This window comes from Mya arenaria, chromosome 13 (genome assembly GCF_026914265.1).
Source record: "Mya arenaria isolate MELC-2E11 chromosome 13, ASM2691426v1".
Classification (NCBI taxonomy): Eukaryota; Metazoa; Mollusca; class Bivalvia; order Myida; family Myidae; genus Mya; species Mya arenaria.
Genome location: NC_069134.1, coordinates 8,018,826 through 8,038,568, shown reverse-complemented (window position 1 = coordinate 8,038,568; position 19,743 = coordinate 8,018,826). Strand labels below are relative to the sequence as shown.

The 19,743-nt window shown below is 37.4% G+C and overlaps 1 protein-coding gene across 1 annotated transcript; it reads left to right on the top strand.

Annotated features, from left to right (window-relative positions):
• The first annotated feature begins 6,589 nt into the window (after positions 1 to 6,589).
• LOC128214955 (prostaglandin E2 receptor EP4 subtype-like) lies at positions 6,590 to 19,678 on the top strand. The gene is made up of 2 exons (XM_052921678.1): positions 6,590 to 7,587; positions 18,316 to 19,678. The coding sequence occupies exons 1-2, from the start codon at positions 6,718 to 6,720 to the stop codon at positions 18,967 to 18,969; spliced, it is 1,524 nt and encodes a 507-aa protein (XP_052777638.1). The 5' UTR covers positions 6,590 to 6,717; the 3' UTR covers positions 18,970 to 19,678.
• Positions 19,679 to 19,743: the final 65 nt, after the last annotated feature.

Sequence of the window (19,743 nt, the reverse complement as noted above, 5' to 3'; positions counted from 1 at the left end):
ACATCTCCTAAATTTGTCACGCAAACGTGACTGCGAAATGAGTAATTAAATGCCAATCGGGTGTTGGGGATACATGTTTTATTTACTCTATAACGTGTTTCTGACATCATGTCGATCTCTTGGTTTAATAATTTATAAAACAACACATGTCATCCCTGCTTATTTCAATCACGTATTAGAATGTTAACCCTCATGCGAATTATGAGTAAAATATAAATATATATTAACACTTAAACCTATTCAACCGTGTCTTTGATGTATTGCATCAATCCCATTACCTGTTAATTTCAGGTTGTTATACACATACAGATAATGAACTGCATCAAAAACAACAGGTTACTTCTCGAACGACCGTTGCAGGCGTAGCCAAGACGTAGATTGCCTGCTGTAATTAACCACAGGGAAATATTAACAAGTACATTGATGCACCTAAAAACCAGCTCTCGGTTATTCAAGTTTTAGACGATTTTAATTGAAAAAAGCAATTTAACAGAAGGTAAGAAAGGCCGGAGCTACAAACAGACGATATTGTATTTATTGTGTCTGGTTAAGTGATATACAGGACGCATATATACTAAATGTCGCAACTAAGGTGATATTTATGAGATTTTCTGCGGCATAAATATGAGGGGAATGTAACACTATCATTGTCAGGATATAGCCTTGCTTTGAATAATGTCAAAACAAAGATTATATTAGACACCTACACAATATTTTCATCATTCATTTTTACCTTCTAACACAGTCACCATTTAAAATTACTCAAAACTATGGTTACATTAATATGTGAGTATACGAAGTGTTTTAAACAGGATATCGTTTGTAAATTTAAGTTTTGTAATATACCAGTTATAACATAAACATGTGGGTCATTTATCAATCCTAAAGGTCAACTTCCAAATACTGTACTCTCTCTCTCTCTCTCTCTCTCTCTCTCTCTCTCTCTCTCATAAAAAGAATAGAAAACATCTGCAAGTTATTCGGAAAGCGGATGTAAGTCGGGCAGGGTTTGCTATGTAGACTTGTATCTGGTCAAATCAGAACAATTAATTTACCCAGTTGAAGTGTATAAACATAAAATTGACCGAGGTATTTGTACCACTCGCGTGCGAAAGTACCCGTAGGAATAATAATTACTGTCGCATTGACTTATATTTGATTTTATCGCACAATTAAACGACAAGAGTTTAGGGCAATACATTGTAATTTAGGTTTTGTTAAAATATACAGTAGTTATTTGATTTTGTTTAAATTCAGAAAAAAATATTTCGGCGTAAATATTCCATTTCCAGTGAATGCGAATTCTTTTTGGCTTGAATAACTTAATGTAAGCTGACTCGCAAATGCTTTATTATTGAACATTAATGCATTACTGATTGCATCAATTATAATATTGACCTTTGTTTGCGACAATTATTATGGCACCTGCGATTGCTCTTATAGCATTTAGCAGTAAATCACTTCACGAGCACCACCATCGACAACCTTCAGAACATTTGTAGTTAACACTTAACTTACAATCTACCAAAGGAACGTACTCTTAATGTAATACACCTTTATGTTAAGAGGTACACCTCCGTCTTATAAATATAGTACACCTCTATGTTAAGAGGTACATCTCCGTTTTATAAATGTAGTACAATTCCATGCTAAGAGGTACACCTCTATGCTAAGAGGTACACCTCCGTCTTATAAATGTAGTACACCTCTATGCTAAGAGGAACACCTCCGTCTTATAAATGTAGAACACCTCTATGCTAAGAGGAACACCTCCGTCTTATAAATATAGTACATCTCTATGTTAATAGGTACGCCTTCGTCTTATAAATGAAGTACACATCTATGTTAAGAGGTACACCTCCGTCTTATAAATATAATGCACCTCTATGTTAAGAGGTACACCTCCGTCTTATAAATGTAGTACACCTCTATGCTAAGAGGTACACCTCCGTCATATAAATGTAGTACACCTCTATCCTAAAAGGTACACCTCCGTATTATAAATGTAGTACACCTCTATGTTAAGAGGTACACCTCCGTCTTATAAATGTAGTACACCTCTATGCTAAGAGGTACACCTCCGTATTATAAATGTAGTACACCTCTATGTTAAGAGGTACACCTCCGTCATATAAATGTAGTACACCTCTATGCTAAGAGGTACACCTCCGTATTATAAATGTAGTACACCTCTATGTTAAGAGGTACACTTCCGTCTTATAAATATTATGCACCTCTATGTTAATAGGTACGCCTTCGTCTTTAAATGTAGTACACCTCTATGTTAAAAGGTACACCTCCGTCTTATAAATGTAGTACACCTCTATGTTAATAGGTACGCCTTCGTCTTATAAATGTAGTACACCTCTATGTCAAGAGGTGCACCTCCGTCTTATAAATGTAGTACACCTCTATGTTAATAGGTACGCCTTCGTCTTATAAATGTAGTACTCATCTATGTTAAGAGGTACACCTCCGTCTTATAAATATAGTGCACCTCTATGTTAAGAGGTACACCTCTGTCTTATAAATATAGTGCACCTCTATGTTAAGAGGAACATCTCCGTCTTATAAATATAGTGCACCTCTATGTTAAGAGGTACACCTCCGTCATATAAATGTAGTACACCTCTATGCTAAGAGGTACACCTCCGTATTATAAATGTAGTACACCTCTATGTTAAGAGGTACACTTCCGTCTTATAAATATTATGCACCTCTATGTTAATAGGTACGCCTTCGTCTTTAAATGTAGTACACCTCTATGTTAAAAGGTACACCTCCGTCTTATAAATGTAGTACACCTCTATGTTAATAGGTACGCCTTCGTCTTATAAATGTAGTACACCTCTATGTCAAGAGGTGCACCTCCGTCTTATAAATGTAGTACACCTCTATGTTAATAGGTACGCCTTCGTCTTATAAATGTAGTACTCATCTATGTTAAGAGGTACACCTCCGTCTTATAAATATAGTGCACCTCTATGTTAAGAGGTACACCTCTGTCTTATAAATATAGTGCACCTCTATGTTAAGAGGAACATCTCCGTCTTATAAATATAGTGCACCTCTATGTTAAAAGGTACACCTCCGTCTTATAAATATAGTGCACCTCTATGTTAATAAGTACACCTCCGTCTTATAAATATAGTGCACCTCTATGTTAATAGGTACACCTCCGTCTTATAAATATAGTGCACCTCTATGTTAAAAGGTACACCTCCGTCTTATAAATATAGTGCACCTCTATGTTAAAAGGTACACCTCCGTCTTATAAATATAGTGCACCTCTATGTTAAAAGTTACACCTCCGTTTTATAAATGTAGTACAATTCCATGCTAAGAGGTACACCTCCGTCTTATAAATGTAGTTCACCTCTATGTTAAGAGGTATACCTCCGTTTTATAAATGTAGTACAATTCCATGCTAAGAGGAACACCTCCGTCTTATAAATGTAGTACAACTCTATGTTAAGAGGTACACCTCCGTTTTATAAATGTAGTACAATTCCATGCTAAGAGGTACACCTCCGTCTTATAAATGTAGTACCTCTATGTTAAGGTACACCTCCGTTTTATAAATGTAGTACAATTCCATGCTAAGAGGTACACCTCCGTCTTATAAATGTAGTACACCTCTATGTTAAGAGATACGCCTCCGTCTTATAAATGTAGTTCACCTCTATGTTAAGAGGTATACCTCCGTTTTATAAATGTAGTACAATTCCATGCTAAGAGGAACACCTCCGTCTTATAAATGTAGTACACCTCTATGTTAAGAGGTACACCTCCGTTTTATAAATGTAGTACAATTCCATGCTAAGAGGAACACCTCCGTCTTATAAATGTAGTACACCTCTATGTTAAGAGGTACACCTCCGTTTTATAAATGTAGTACAATTCCATGCTAAGAGGAACACCTCCGTCTTATAAATGTAGTACACCTCTATGTTAAGAGGTATACCTCCGTTTAATAAATGTAGTACAATTCCATGCTAAGAGGAACACCTCCGTCTTATAAATGTAGTACACCTCTATGTTAAGAGGTACACCTCCGTTTTATAAATGTAGTACAATTCCATGCTAAGAGGTACACCTCCGTCTTATAAATGTAGTTAACCTCTATGTTAAGAGGTATACCTCCGTTTTATAAATGTAGTACAATTCCATGCTAAGAGGAACACCTCCGTCTTATAAATGTAGTTCACCTCTATGTTAAGAGGTATACCTCCGTTTTATAAATGTAGTACAATTCCATGCTAAGAGGAACACCTCCGTCTTATAAATGTAGTACACCTCTATGTTGTTAGGTACACCTCCGTTTTATAAATGTAGTACAATTCCATGCTAAGAGGAACACCTCCGTCTTATAAATGTAGTTCACCTCTATGTTAAGAGGTATACCTCCGTTTTATAAATGTAGTACAATTCCATGCTAAGAGGAACACCTCCGTCTTATACATGTAGTACACCTCTATGTTAAGAGGTACGCCTCCGTCTTATAATCGTAGTACACCTCTATGCTAAGAGGTACACCTCCGTCTTATTAATGTAGTACATCTCAATGTTAAGAGGTACATCGCCATTTTATAAATGTAGTACACATCTGTGTTAAGAGGAACACCTCCTTCTTGGAAATGAAGGTGAACCTCTTTATTTAGCATCTCGTTCAGCTCTATTGTTGGATTAAAGCGAAGCTGACCCAAATGGAACGCCATACCTTTGTCCATTAGGAAAATCTGTTAATGGTATCAACTCGCTATACAGACATGAAACAAATAATATTTCCATTGTTGTCGCACGAAAACATTTGCATTTCTATTGGTGCGCTGTAATTGAATGATTTTGCAGTATGGAATGTTCAACCGGGTCAACCATGGGTCTGCAGTTATTTGAAAAATATAAACAACGATCTTTGGAAATTTCATCCAATAATCGACATTGTTTTTGTAACAGTGTATATCCAATGATAATTATTATTGTTAAAGATATAATCGCGTCATCACTGGGCTGTGCAAAAGACATAAAAAGAGTAGAAATTGTTAATGCAAGGATTTATATCGAGTCACACTGTCAGTGACAAGCTTTTTAAAACCAATTATTGCATTAAGCAACCGTGTGAATATACGTTATCCGGCGGGAATTAGTTCTTAATGAGGACACGAGGATGTAGTTTCGGATGTTACACGTCTTTAGAGGAATGGTGGTAAGAACCGTGCGTTGTTAATAAGATTATAATTATTTCTTTTATCATTTTAATGACTGAAATCTTTTAAACAGTATGTAGTCAAGTTAATGAAACCTATGTTATATTAAAATACAATTTTTATTCCCGATATCAATATAAAGCCTTCTCTTGGTCTGGTTCTGCCTGTGGTGTATCCATTTCGATGTACATTTTAATTTAGTAAATAATCTTAACTAGACAAACCACTTTCTTTTGCATACAACGTATTAAACTAAATATTAACATTAAATAGTTGTGCCCCCCCCCCCCCTCCCATTAGATAATACAGCTACAATTCTAAAATTAGAAAACTATATAACTTTTCCTCAATGTAAAACCTACGCCAAACAGTTGAAGAGTGATAACTTAAGTATATATAGTAAATACTGGTTTTATGACATAAGCAACATTAAATATAAATGTGCAGATAAAAGCGTTGCTTCATTGAATACTTAACGACCATGCCTGATCGCTAAACTGAAAATTTTTATAACGTCGGTTAGAACACCTTGACTGAGGTCGGTCTGATTTAAAACACTTGTTCTGTTTTGATTCAAACGTGATTGTTCAATTTTATTTTCAAGTAATTGCAATGATTTGGAATTAAGAAGTCGGTCTAAACAAATGTTTTTGTATTGGTCTTTGGTTATATTCTTTCTGTTCCGACAATTCAGTGTTTGGCACATCGAAATCCCTATTACAGATTTGTATTAAATAATTTCATGTCTGAAGTAAGCGACGCAGAACTGCCTTCTGAAAATAATATAATAAATGAAACTATACATTACTTTATGCTGCTACGTTTAAGAGATGCTTGTTTGAAGTGTAAAATGACGTACATACATATTAAGTAAAGCGTGTCGTGGTTATTATACACATTGTAGTTTAACTAATTAAAACCCTTCGTTGCATAATAAATGTATTGCTATTTCAGATTGTACATGGACTCGTTACGGATTTAGTTAAATTTATTTGTTGAAATTGGTTCACAGGGTATACTATGTGCGTTTTAATTTCTTATGGGGGCAATCATTGTTTCTTGAAGTTCTACCGACAATACAACCCAGCGCCAATAGTCTGACTACAGTCGGTGTTGGGTCGAAGCAAACGCTTCTTTTCCTCCGATACATACACATGTACGGCCGGAATACTTTGTCTTACTGCTGAGAGTAAACTGATGCCAGAACGTATTCGATAGGCCTACTCACCAAGTGTTTTTGTAGGATATCTCTTATCAACCAGTAACTAATTATAGATGGTTAATGTGATTTGCAATAAACATCGGACAGCATATTTCCCATGGGCATTGGACAAGATTTAATACAAAAATACTATAAATTTGTTTATTTTAGAACCGGGATACTTCACATTCAAAAGCTGCGAGGAAAGTTCTACAGCCGTCCCTCGGGATAACATTAAAAAGAGCGGATTGACATAGGCTACGATCGCGGTGATATGAAATAGGAGGGGAGTATGTGCCTTCTTATATAATGACGGAGATAAGGAGCGTTATGGAAAACATGACTAGAGGTCCAACAGCGCTCTTCGACCTACCGGAAATGGGTTTAATAGAGACGGATGACCAAAACACGACAGAGGCGCTGGTCGTCATCTCGAGTGTTAAGAAACATAACAGTGTTGTTAGTTCCAGTATTATGTTCTCGTTCGGAGTGTTCGGCAATCTTTTAGCGTTGATTGTGCTTCAGCGATCTCCAAGTGACCAAAAAAGAAAGTTGTTTTACCGCCTGGTCGCGGGTTTGACCCTCAATGATTTATTTGGGACCGTCTGTCTCAGTCCGTTCGTAATAGCTACATATGTGAATGATTTCAAGTGGATCGGAGGAACGCTATCATGCAAATATTTTGGATTCATGATGGTGTTTGCTGGTGTTGCGACCTCAACTATTGTGTGTTTGATGGCTATTGAGAGGCTTCTGTGTATCAGACACCCTTATCTGTATTACGCCAGATTAAGAAAGAAACATGCAACAATCTTTCTAATAGGAGCTTGGGCCTTCGCAGGACTTATTGCGAGTTTGCCGTTGATGGGGTTCGGGGAAATTGTGCTAAAATATCCATATACATGGTGCTTTATTAATTATTACACAAATAACGACGTTTCAAGAGCTTATAATTATCTATTTGCTTTACTAGAACTAGTCACTATAACAATCACAGTAAGTTGTAATGGAATCGTTCTGTACACTCTGTTTCAAACCAAAATGCGCGGACTATCACGAAAGCGGAGCGGAGACTCCCGAACGTTTTCCGGATATTCCCGGCGATACGCGGAATTTCAAATGGCGGTTCTTCTCATTGGCATCACAATTGTATTCAGCTCGTGCTATCTCCCACTTATCGTAAGTTGCAATTTGTATACAATCCTGATATAATGCTTATATACGTTGAAGATGAGATATTTTTTAAGGAACCGGTTAAATACATGGGGTAAATGACCACCAAAAGACCAACCTTTTTTGACAAAACAAGTTTTCTTGTTCATAAAGTCTATAAGATTACTTACATTTTAAATCGAGTCCAAGTTACAATATAAAGCATCGTTTATTGGGGATATAACAAGTATTTACACGATGCGTGAATTATGCAACCATGGTATTAACATCAAAAACAAGGATGTGACAGACAATTGTCGGAAAAGTATTACGCGTATTAATTTAGACATATTCACAAAGCATTTAAAGTTAAATTTTAATATATTTTTTTCTCAACTTTGACTATTCAATTATTTACTATGAATTGATTAAATATCCTAAAAAGATCCGTGTTGTAATGTCCCTTTTTTCCACGTCATCTTACTATTATCTTATTTGATACAGAAGTAAGTGTAATAATTTTGTGAGTGGTGTCTTGTAGAGTTGTTGATCTTTATGGTTTGTATTGTCTTCGTTTACGGGCATTAAAGAAAACTTGTTTTGTATACAAGACTTATGTTTCTGGGATTCAACCCTGTATAATAATAATTGGATATGGATTGCTGTTTCTAAAGGTCAGTAGAAAATTCGAAACAATACGTCTGGAGTATGTACTCCAGAGCACATATTGTATACACAGATATTTTAAAACAAAGCAAAGCAAAAAAGTATAATAAAAAGCAATAAACACACACGAAAAAACACGACTTTATATATCGTATAATCAATTTGTAATAGTTATCAATACATACAATTATTGGTGAACATCAGCCTCGGTGTAAATTTCAACCATTTGATTTGAATAAGGTAACTATGAAAGCCACGTGTAGTGAATATCAAGACATACCGAGCATATGCCAAAACACAGCAAATTCATCTATTCGTTTGCCCCCAGTCTTAAACACAGATTCGATCATGTAAAGCTTTCAAGATGTACACAGGAGAGCTATAATGGTTTTTGCTGATCAGTTCAATGCAGTAGCCCCAAATATTGAAATGATATTGACTGCAGTAACCCCATAACATTTGAGCGATATTTCCAACAGTAACCCTAAACATTTAGGCGATATTTTCGACAGTAGACCCAATCATTTAGGTGATATTTACGGCAGTAACAGCAAATGCTTTGGCGATATTTACGACAGTAGACCCAATCATTTAGGCGATATTTACGGCAGTAGACCCAATCATTTAGGTGATATTTACGGCAGTAACAGCAAACCTTTTGGCGATATTTACGGCAGTAGACCCAATCATTTAGGTGATATTTACGGCATTAAAAGCAAACCTTTTGGCGATATTTACGACAGAAGACCCAATCATTTAGGTGATATTTATGACAGATACCCCAAACATTTAGGCGATATTTACAACAGTTACCCCAATAATTTAAGTAAGATATGGCAACTTTTGGTCATTTTAACGGTAAACCCCCCAAATATTAAGGTGATATTAACGACAGTAAACCCAATAATTTAGGGGATATTAACCAATCATTTAGGTGATATTAACGACAGTAAACCCAAACATTTAGGTGATATTGAATGCAGTAAACCCAATCATTTAGGTGATAATTTCGACAGTAAACCCAATTATTTAGGTGATATTAATGCCAGTATACCCAATCACTTGGGGGATATTTATGACAGTAAACCCAAACATTTAGATGATATTTACTGCAGTAACACCAACATGCTAGTTTCGTAATACTATCTGAACATTTTAATTCAAATCAAGATGTTTTTCGTCAGATGTCAGGGGTAAATAATTTGTTTATATTTTTCCTTCTTTTACTTACAATTTTTATTTCAGCAAATCTTCAGTTTTTCTCATTACGTTGAAGTATTTCGACTTTAGATAATTTTCACGACAGTTAACGCAAACATGCAGGTGATATTAACTGCTTAAAAAGCAAACCTTGAAGGGCCTATTTCATGGTTTGCACCTTTAACGGATTTTATTCTTGTTGTTTCCTGGTGTGTCCTTTGATGATTGTCATTTTGAGTTTAGGCTTTATTCAATGTTGCATCAACATGATCAAATAAATTGTTTGTCTACCGTCCCTATCCCTGTTGTTTCCATGGTGGCATTGGCCTTTAATAATCGAGGAATCATCGTACCATTGGCCTTATTGAGGAATCATCGTTGCATTGGCCTTATTGAAAAATCATCGTAACATTGGCCTTATAATAAAAATATCGTAACATTGGCCTTTGTGGGAATCATCGTAACATTGGCCTTAGTAGGGAATCATCGTAACATTGGCCTTATTGAGGAATCATCGTAACATTGGCCTTATTGAGAAATCATCGTAGCATTGGCCTTATTGAGGAATCACTGTAACATTGGCCTTATGGAGGAATCATCGTAACATTGGCCTTATTGAGGAATCATCGTAACATTGGCCTTGTTGAGGAATCATTGTAACATTGGCCTTATTGAGGAATCATCGTAACATTGATCTTATTGAGGAAGCATCGTAACATTGACCTTATTGAGGAAGCATCGTAACATTGACCTTATTGAGGAATCATTGTAACATTGGCCTTATTGAGGACTCATCGTAACATTGGCCTTATTGAGGAAGCGTCGTAACATTGGCCTTATTGAGGAATCATTGTAACATTCACCTTATTGAGGAATCATCGTAGCATTGCCCTAAGTTGGAAATCATCGTAACATTAGCATTATTGAGGAACATTGACCTTATTGAGGAAGCATCGTAACATTGGCCTTATGGAGGAATCATTGTAACATTGACCTTATTGAGGAAGCATCGTAACATTGGCCTAAGTTGGAAATCATCGTAACATTAGCCTTTTTGAGGAATCATTGTAACATTGAACTTATTGAGGAATCATCGTAACATTGGCCTTATTGAGGAAGCATCGTAACATTGACCTTATTGAGGAATCATCGTAACATTGGCCTTATTGAGAAAGCATCGTACAATTGGCCTTAGTGGGGAATCATCGTAACTTAGCCTTATTGAGGAATCATCGTAACATTGGCCTTATTGAGGACGCATCGTAACATTGACCTTATCGAGGAATCATATTAACATTGGCCTTATTGAGGAAGCATCGTTACATTGGCCTTATTGATGAAGCATCGTAACATTGGCCTTATTGAGAAATCGTCGTAACATTGGCTTTAGTCGGGAATCATCGTGAAATTAGCCTTATTAAGGAATCATTGTAACATTGACCTTATTGAGGAATCATCGTAACATTGGCCTTATTGAGGAAGCATCGTAACATTGACCTTATTGAGGAATCATTATAACATTGGCCTTATTGAGAAAGCATCGTAACATTGACCTTAGTGGGGAATCATCGTAACATTGACCTTATTCAGGAATCATCGTAACATTGACCTTAGTGAGGTATCATCGTAACATTGACCTTATTGAGGAATCATCGTAACATTGGCCTTTTTGAGTAATCATCGTATCATTGGCCTTAGTTAAGAATCATCGTGCCATTGGCCTTAGTGAGGAATCATCGTGTCATTGGCCTTAGTGAGGAATCATCGTGTCATTGGCCTTAGTGAGGAATCATCGTATCATTGGCCTTATTGAGGAATCATCGTAACATTGACCTTATTGAGAAATCATCGTAACATTGACCTTATTGAGGAATCATTGTAACATTGGCCTTATTGAGGAATCATCGTAACATTGACCTTATTGAGGAATCATCGTAACATTGGCCTTATTGAGTAATCATCGTATCATTGGCCTTATTGAGGAATCATCGTAACACTGACCGTATTGAGGAATCATCGTAACATTGACCTTATTGAGGAATCATTGTAACATTGGCCTTATTGAGTTATCATCGTATCATTGGCCTTAGTGGTGAATCATCGTGTCATTGGCCTTAGTGAGGAATCATCGTGTCATTGGCCTTAGTGAGGAATCATCGTATCATTGGCCTTAGTGAGGACTCATCGTATCATTGGCCTTAGTGAGGACTCATCGTGTCATTGGCCTTAGTGGTGAATCATCGTAACATTGGCCTTAGTGGTGAATCATCGTGTCATTGGCCTTAGTGAGGAATTATCGTATCATTGGCCTTAGTGAGGAATCATCGTGTCATTGGCCTTAGTGGTGAATCATCGTAACATTGGCCTTAGTGAGGAATCATCGTGTCATTGGCCTAAGTGAGGAATCATCGTATCATTGGCCTTAGTGAGGAATCATCGTGTCGTTGGCCTTAGTGGTGAATCATCGTGTCATTGGTCTTAATGGGGAATCATCGTGTCATTGGCCTTAGTTAAGAATCATCGTGTCATTGGCCTTAGTTAAGAATCATCGTGTCATTAGTCTTAGTGGTGAATCATCGTGTCATTAGTCTTAGTGGTGAATCATCGTGTCATTAGTCTTAGTGGTGAATCATCGTGTCATTGGTCTAAATGAGGAATCATCGTGTCATAGGCCTTAGTGAGGAATCATCGTGTCATTGGCCTTAGTGAGGAATCATCGTGTCATTGGCCTTAGTGAGGAATCATCGTGTCATTGGCCTTAGTGAGGAATCATCGTGTCATTGGCCTTAGTGGTGAATCATCGTGTCATTGGCCATAGTGAGGAATCATCGTGTCATTGGCCTTAGTGAGGAATCATCGTATCATTGGCCTTAGTGAGGACTCATCGTGTCATTGGCCTTAGTGGTGAATCATCGTAACATTGGCCTTAGTGGTGAATCATCGTGCCATTGGCCTTAGTGGTGAATCATCGTAACATTGGCCTTAGTGAGGAATCATCGTGTCATTGGCCTTAGTGAGGAATCATCGTATCATTGGCCTTAGTGAGGAATCATCGTGTCATTGGCCTTAGTGGTGAATCATCGTGTCATTGGTCTTAATGGGGAATCATCGTGTCATTGGCCTTAGTGGTGAATCATCGTAACATTGGCCTTAGTGAGGAATCATCGTGTCATTGGCCTTAGTGAGGAATCATCGTATCATAGGCCTTAGTGAGGAATCATCGTGTCATTGGCCTTAGTGGTGAATCATCGTGTCATTGGTCTTAATGGGGAATCATCGTGTCATTGGCCTTAGTTATGAATCATCGTGTCATTGGCCTTAGTTAAGAATCATCGTGTCATTAGTCTTAGTGGTGAATCATCGTGTCATTAGTCTTAGTGGTGAATCATCGTGTCATTAGTCTTAGTGGTGAATCATCGTGTCATTGGTCTAAATGAGGAATCATCGTGTCATAGGCCTTAGTGAGGAATCATCGTGTCATTGGCCTTAGTGAGGAATCATCGTGTCATTGGCCTTAGTGAGGAATCATCGTGTCATTGGTCGTAGTGAGGAATCATCGTGTCATTGGCCTTAGTGGTGAATCATCGTGTCATTGGCCTTAGTGAGGAATCATCGTGTCATTGGCCTTAGTGAGGAATCATCGTATCATTGGCCTTAGTGAGGACTCATCGTGTCATTGGCCTTAGTGGTGACTCATCGTAACATTGGCCTTAGTGGTGAATCATCGTGTCATTGGCCTTAGTGAGGAATTATCGTATCATTGGCCTTAGTGGTGAATCATCGTGTCATTGGCCTTAGTGGTGAATCATCGTAACATTGGCCTTAGTGAGGAATCATCGTGTCATTGGCCTTAGTGAGGAATCATCGTATCATTGGCCTTAGTGAGGAATCATCGTGTCATTGGCCTTAGTGGTGAATTATCGTGTCATTGGTCTTAATGGGGAATCATCGTGTCATTGGCCTTAGTTAAGAATCATCGTGTCATTGGCCTTAGTTAAGAATCATCGTGTCATTAGTCTTAGTGGTGAATCATCGTGTCATTAGTCTTAGTGGTGAATCATCGTGTCATTAGTCTTAGTGGTGAATCATCGTGTCATTGGTCTTAATGAGGAATCATCGTGTCATAGACCTTAGTGAGGAATCATCGTGTCATTGGCCTTAGTGAGGAATCATCGTATCATTGGCCTTTGTGAGGAATCATCGTGTCATTGGCCTTAGTGGTGAATCATCGTGTCATTGGTCTTAATGGGGAATCATCGTGTCATTGGCCTTAGTTAAGAATCATCGTGTCATTGGCCTTATTGAGAAATCATCGTGTCATTAGTCTTAGTGGTGAATCATCGTGTCATTAGTCTTAGTGGTGAATCATCGTGTCATTAGTCTTAGTGGTGAATCATCGTGTCATTGGTCTTAATGAGGAATCATCGTGTCATAGACCTTAGTGAGGAATCATCGTGTCATTGGCCTTAGTGAGGAATCATCGTGTCATTGGCCTTAGTGAGGAATCATCGTGTCATTGGCCTTAGTGAGGAATCATCGTGTCATTGGCCTTAGTGAGGAATCATCGTGTCATTGGCCTTAGTTAAGAATCATCGTGTCATTAGTCTTAGTGGTGAATCATCGAGTCATTGGTCTTAGTTAAGAATCATCGTGTCATTGGCCTTAGTTAAGAATCATCGTGTCATTGGTCTTAATGAGGAATCATCGTGTCATAGGCGTTAGTGAGGAATCATCGTGTATTTGCTCTTATTGAGGAATCACCGTGTCATAAGCCTTAGTGAGGAATCATCGTGTATTTGCTCTTAATGAGGAATCACCGTGTCATAGGCCTTAGTGAGAAATCATCATGTATTTGTTCTTAGTGAGGAATCACCGTGTCATAGGCCTTAGTGAGAAATCATCGTGTATTTGCTCTTACTGAGGAATCACCGTGTCATAGGCTAGTGAGGAATCATCGTGTATTTGCTCTTAGTGAGGAATCACCGTGTCATAGGCCTGAGTGAGGAATCATCGTGTATTTGAGCTTAGTGAGGAATCACCGTGTCATAGGCCTTAGTGAGGAATCATCGTGTATTTGATCTTAGTGAGGAATCACCGTGTCATAGGCCTTAGTGAGGAATCATCGTGTATTTGATCTTAGTGAGGAATCACCGTGTCATAGGCCTTAGTGAGGAATTATCGTGTATTTGCTCTTAGTGAGGAATCCGTTGCAACTAACCCATTTTTAAGAACTTAAAGGTTAGCAAAACGAAAAGCTGTTAAAGACATTAACGTAATTACTTTTTGACTCCAAAGTTTACGAGCCACTTGAGTAAAATAACATCTTCGATTATCGTTAGCTTCCACTTTAGTTATCGCCATTCGAGTGGTGTTAAAAAATGCAATGCTTATTGGTGCTACATATTCTGACTGAAAGACATATATACCAATTACTAGTATAGTCTTCCCAAAGATCACCTGTGTAAGTTATGCATTACTTCAGCCAAAATCCACTATATAATTGCGCAAAATACAGTAAAATGGGTGACTAATGTATTATCAAATTAAAACGAGAAATAAAATAGAACATGAAAGTGTTTGTATTTTATATGTCATCACGAATCCACAACAAATTTTTGATTGGACAGTCTGGAACATTTTGACAAGGACACATATTCATATTGTAGAATTACTTTTCGTTAAATTCAACAGAATTTCTTCTTCTCTATTTCAAAATATTCCTTTGTAAAATTTGCTCAAATCCGTATAACGCCAATACATGAACAATACATGAACAATACATGTACAATACATGATCAATACACGAACAATACATGTACAATACATGAACAATACATGAACAATACATGAACAATACATGTACAATACATGCTCAATATTTTACTGTTGAAAACGATTGTTCCACAAAACTAAATAAAATAATAATAGTTAAACGTTGTAGTATTTGGCCTTTCCTGCAAATTATGTCACAGCCTCAGAAAAGTATGTTGCCAGTCATGGGATCGAATCCCAGAAAAGTATGTTGCCAGTCATGGGATCGAACCCCAGAAAAGTATGTTGCCAGTCATGGGATCGAACCTCAGAAAAGTATGTTGCCAGTCATGGGATCGAGCCTCAGAAAAGAATGTTGCCAGTCATGGGATCGAGCCTCAGAAAAGTATGTTGCCAGTCATGGGATCGAGCCTCAGAAAAGTATGTTGCCAGTCATGTGATCGAGCCTCAGAAAAGTATGTTGCCAGTCATGGGATCGAGCCTCAGAAAAGTATGTTGCCAGTCATGGGATCGAGGCTCAGAAAAGTATGTTGCCAGTCATGGGATCGAGCCTCAGAAAAGTATGTTGCCAGTCATGGGATCGAGCCTCAGAAAAGTATGTTGCCAGTCATGGGATCGAACCCCAGAAAAGTATGTTGCCTGTCATGGGATCGAACCCCAGAAAAGTATGTTGCCAGTCATGGGATCGAGCCTCAGAAAAGTATGTTGCCAGTCATGGGATCGAGCCTCAGAAAAGTATGTTGCCAGTCATGGGATCGAGCCTCAGAAAAGTATGTTGCCAGTCATGGGATCGAACCCCAGAAAAGTATGTTGCCAGTCATGGGATCGAGCCTCAGAAAAGTATGTTGCCAGTCATGGGATCGAGCCTCAGAAAAGTATGTTGCCAGTCATGGGATCGAACCCCAGAAAAGTATGTTGCCAGTCATGTGATCGAGCCTCAGAAAAGTATGTTGCCAGTCATGGGATCGAACCCCAGCAAAGTATGTTGCCAGTCATGGGATCGAACCCCAGAAAAGTATGTTGCCAATCATGGGATCGAGCCTCAGAAAAGTATGTTGCCAGTCATGGGATCGAGCCTCAGAAAAGTATGTTGCCAATCATGGGATCGAACCCCAAAAAGTATGTTGCCAGTCATGGGATCGAGCCTGAGACCCCTGTTAAGTTCTAGTCGACTGAGCTAACCAACCCCGTTAACTGATATCATATATAACATGTTCGCGCCATTGCAATGGCATTCTTCCCAAGGACCTGGGAATGTGTCGGACACCTGTGCTAAGGAATTCACAATTAAGTAATGATGCGCGTTATTCTGCCATACAGAGCTGGCACGTCCACACGTTGAGCGCCAAATGTCACAGGCTCAGAAAAGTGTGCGGCCAGTCCGGGGATCGAACCCGGGATCCCCTACCTGCACGTCAGACGTTCTACCAACTGAACTATCCGTTCTGGATAACTTATATTATATATGACCTGTATGAGGCAGTTCCGTGGCACATATTTCTTCGGCATAATTAAATTAAATTACATATAGTCTAGAACATTCTGAGTAATAGTATTCAAATGTAACTATTTTACTTTAAAACAGATATGTGGTCTTCATCATCTATATTTGGCATCTTCAGTTGTGTTTTTTATCATCACACGTTCATCGAAAAAAACAACACAATGTAATAGGCAATCGTTAATTTTCTGGATAATATAGCAAGTGTTTTTCCATGGCAGATCTAGGTCAAAGAATCCGCAAGTGTTTCCAAATGTCAGTAATTACTAACTTTCGAGATGTTGATCTTTGTTACTGCTCGTTAGAACACAGGTTGTATCATGTTGTTGACATAATAACATCATACCTCTAATAACTGTCATAATGTACTTCTTTTGTTTCGTTTGACGTATTAGTGGAACTTGCGCTTAACAACAATGCTCATCACAAATTCATCCTCAGGTCATATTTCGATCAACGCTTCGGTATTAATTAATATCTAGACTTCGGTGATTAATACCGGCGATAAACGCTCCAATGCGAGTAGTTTTAATCATCGGAATACATGCATATGCTCTTAACATTAGTTTTGTGCTGTGCCAGAGGCTTTCATGTCAGATTTATATAAACTATTTACAGTCATGACATTGTTGGTGTATTTATTATGGACATGTTGGGACTTAACGGCTGTTTAGAGCCATCCTACTTATTCGATAGCTTTTATTAATAGGTTTGCTTGATTTGTTAAATCAATTTTGACAACATTATCACATGAGCACCAACATAATAAGAAATCGGGATTTTTTCCATTGCATGAGTGAAACTATTACTAAAATGTATTTAATCAGAGTTAACAAAAGTACAAACATGAGATAAAACGAGTTCGTTTAATAAGATTTACAATGATGTAGCAAAGCACTCTTGGACAGACAACAGAAAGTTAATATATCAATTTAACATTGCAACCATTTAGTATATGAAATTATCTACCTTAATGTTTTTCCTGTATACGCTCTAGGTAATTACATTTTCGCACGTAGATTGAAAGGGAGGATGTTTTATAAACTCGGAAAAGTAAGAGTAAAATTACTCGAACAGTTGATTTATAAATATAATTTAAACATGTTCTTAATCCAATTCTGTTTAAAATGTATTAGTTAATCTGTTACTTCACACGTACATATTATTTGTATTTGTCACCATTGTGCACGTTATGCCTCATGGGTCTACGACCTTCTGGTTTATTATATAAAAAACTTGAAACTTGAAACTTGAAACTTGAAACAATGACTTCGTAGACTCTAAAATTAATGTACACTTGTAAAATAATACTTTCAAACATTTTTAAACGCAGAATAAGTTTTCAGGTGTCATGGGGAAGTAATGTGTCCATATTTTTCTTCTTTTACTTCAATGTTTATTTCAGCAAATCTTCAGTTTTTCGCATAACGTAGAAGTATTTTGACTGGTATATCTGATCATTTAGACCTAAAGCACTTATTAAACGATTTGACCACAGAATTCGGGATAATTTGGTAATCACTCTCTCTTTACAACTGTTGCAAAATTTTCAGCGTAAATATGCATTCGATCCATTCCACTATAATGTAACGAACATTATTCTTAATCTTTTTCAGATCCGAATTGTCATTAACCAGACAAAGCTGCTACCGGTGAATCTTCGACTTGACCTACTCATTATACGGTTCGCCTCCCTAAACCAGATCTTAGACCCTTGGGTATATATCCTTCTCCGACGCGAGGTTGTATGGAAAGTAGGTCACACTATAAAAACAGTATTCTTCAGAAATTCCACGGACAAGAGCTCGGGAAACTTTCGACGACAAGAGTCCGTAGTGTTTTCAATGAATGAAGGGAACCAGACGTGCTGCTCCTTCTGTTACCATTGTCTGTGTGATCCCCCGCAGTCACAGAGACAAGCGTCTGTCTGTAGTTTCTATGGTGAAGAAAGATCGTTTGTTCTTAGAGCAGGTGCAGCAAACATTTTAGCTGCAGATGTAGCCAAAAAGTTTATTCTATCCAATGGGAATTCAGGTCTTTCGAGAAAAGTGGGAATAGCTAAGTTACAACGACAAGCGTCTGTTGATGTTGAACTGTCGTCAGAACATTCCTCAAATGAAGACATTGTTTGTGTTCAGCCAAGTGAAACACGTTTGAAAATATTTGCAAATGGTGAAATAAAAAGCAGTTTAGTAGAATCATCAAAACTGTCCGAAACGCTTTTGTCAGAGAGCGAATGTGGAGAATGTTCTGACGAAGACGGTGTTTAGGATGATAATCGTATTTGGTTTTCCTTTGTTATGAACAAACGCATTCCAGAAATATTGTTGTTTTTGCTGCCATGTGAGAGCAATATCAACCGATTCTAGATAATTGCCAATTACTGTGTTTGACATCAAAACTATTGCTCGAGTATTTTTTGTGGATCTATCTTTCTAAGTAATCCTAACAATGGCCTGGTTGTTGCAGGTTCGGACTTCATATTGAAATACATTTTGATATCAAGTTCTTTTTTAAGTAATATCATGTTTTGTTACAAATGTCTCGTCGTATTTTCCCAAGAAGTAAGGATATTACACAGGGTATTTATATAGATCAACAAGAGTGTCTTTTGCTCAGTTTCACTATTCTATTACTTAAAGCTGCACTCTCAAAGAGTGAACATTTTGACAACTTTTTTTTTATTTTTTGTCTTGAAACGAGCCAATTAATGCGAAAATGCATGTTAACCAGTCATATAAGACTGCAGACAAAAATTAGATCGCAGATTTTTATGTTTAAGTTCAAAAAATGATGTTTTTCTTACACCGTTAGTAATGCTTTCAGCTATAATACATTAATTTTCGAACGGAAATATGAAAATCTGCGATCTGATTTATTGTCAGCAGTCTTTTATCACTAGTTTGCAGATATTTCCGCACAAATTTGCTTATTCGAAGACAAAAAATAAAACAGTTGTAAAAGCGGTCAATCTGTGAGAGTGCAGCTTTAAACCCTGTTCCATTATTATATTATTTGAAAAAATAAACCATCATTCTATAATA

Bases quoted from the DNA above. Each gene is read 5' to 3' on its own strand.
- LOC128214955 (XM_052921678.1), top strand. From the start codon at position 6,718: ATGACGGAGATAAGGAGCGTTATGGAAAACATGACTAGAGGTCCAACA. The intron at 7,588-18,315 runs GTAAGTTGCAAT...AATCTTTTTCAG, and splicing joins CGTGCTATCTCCCACTTATC to ATCCGAATTGTCATTAACCA.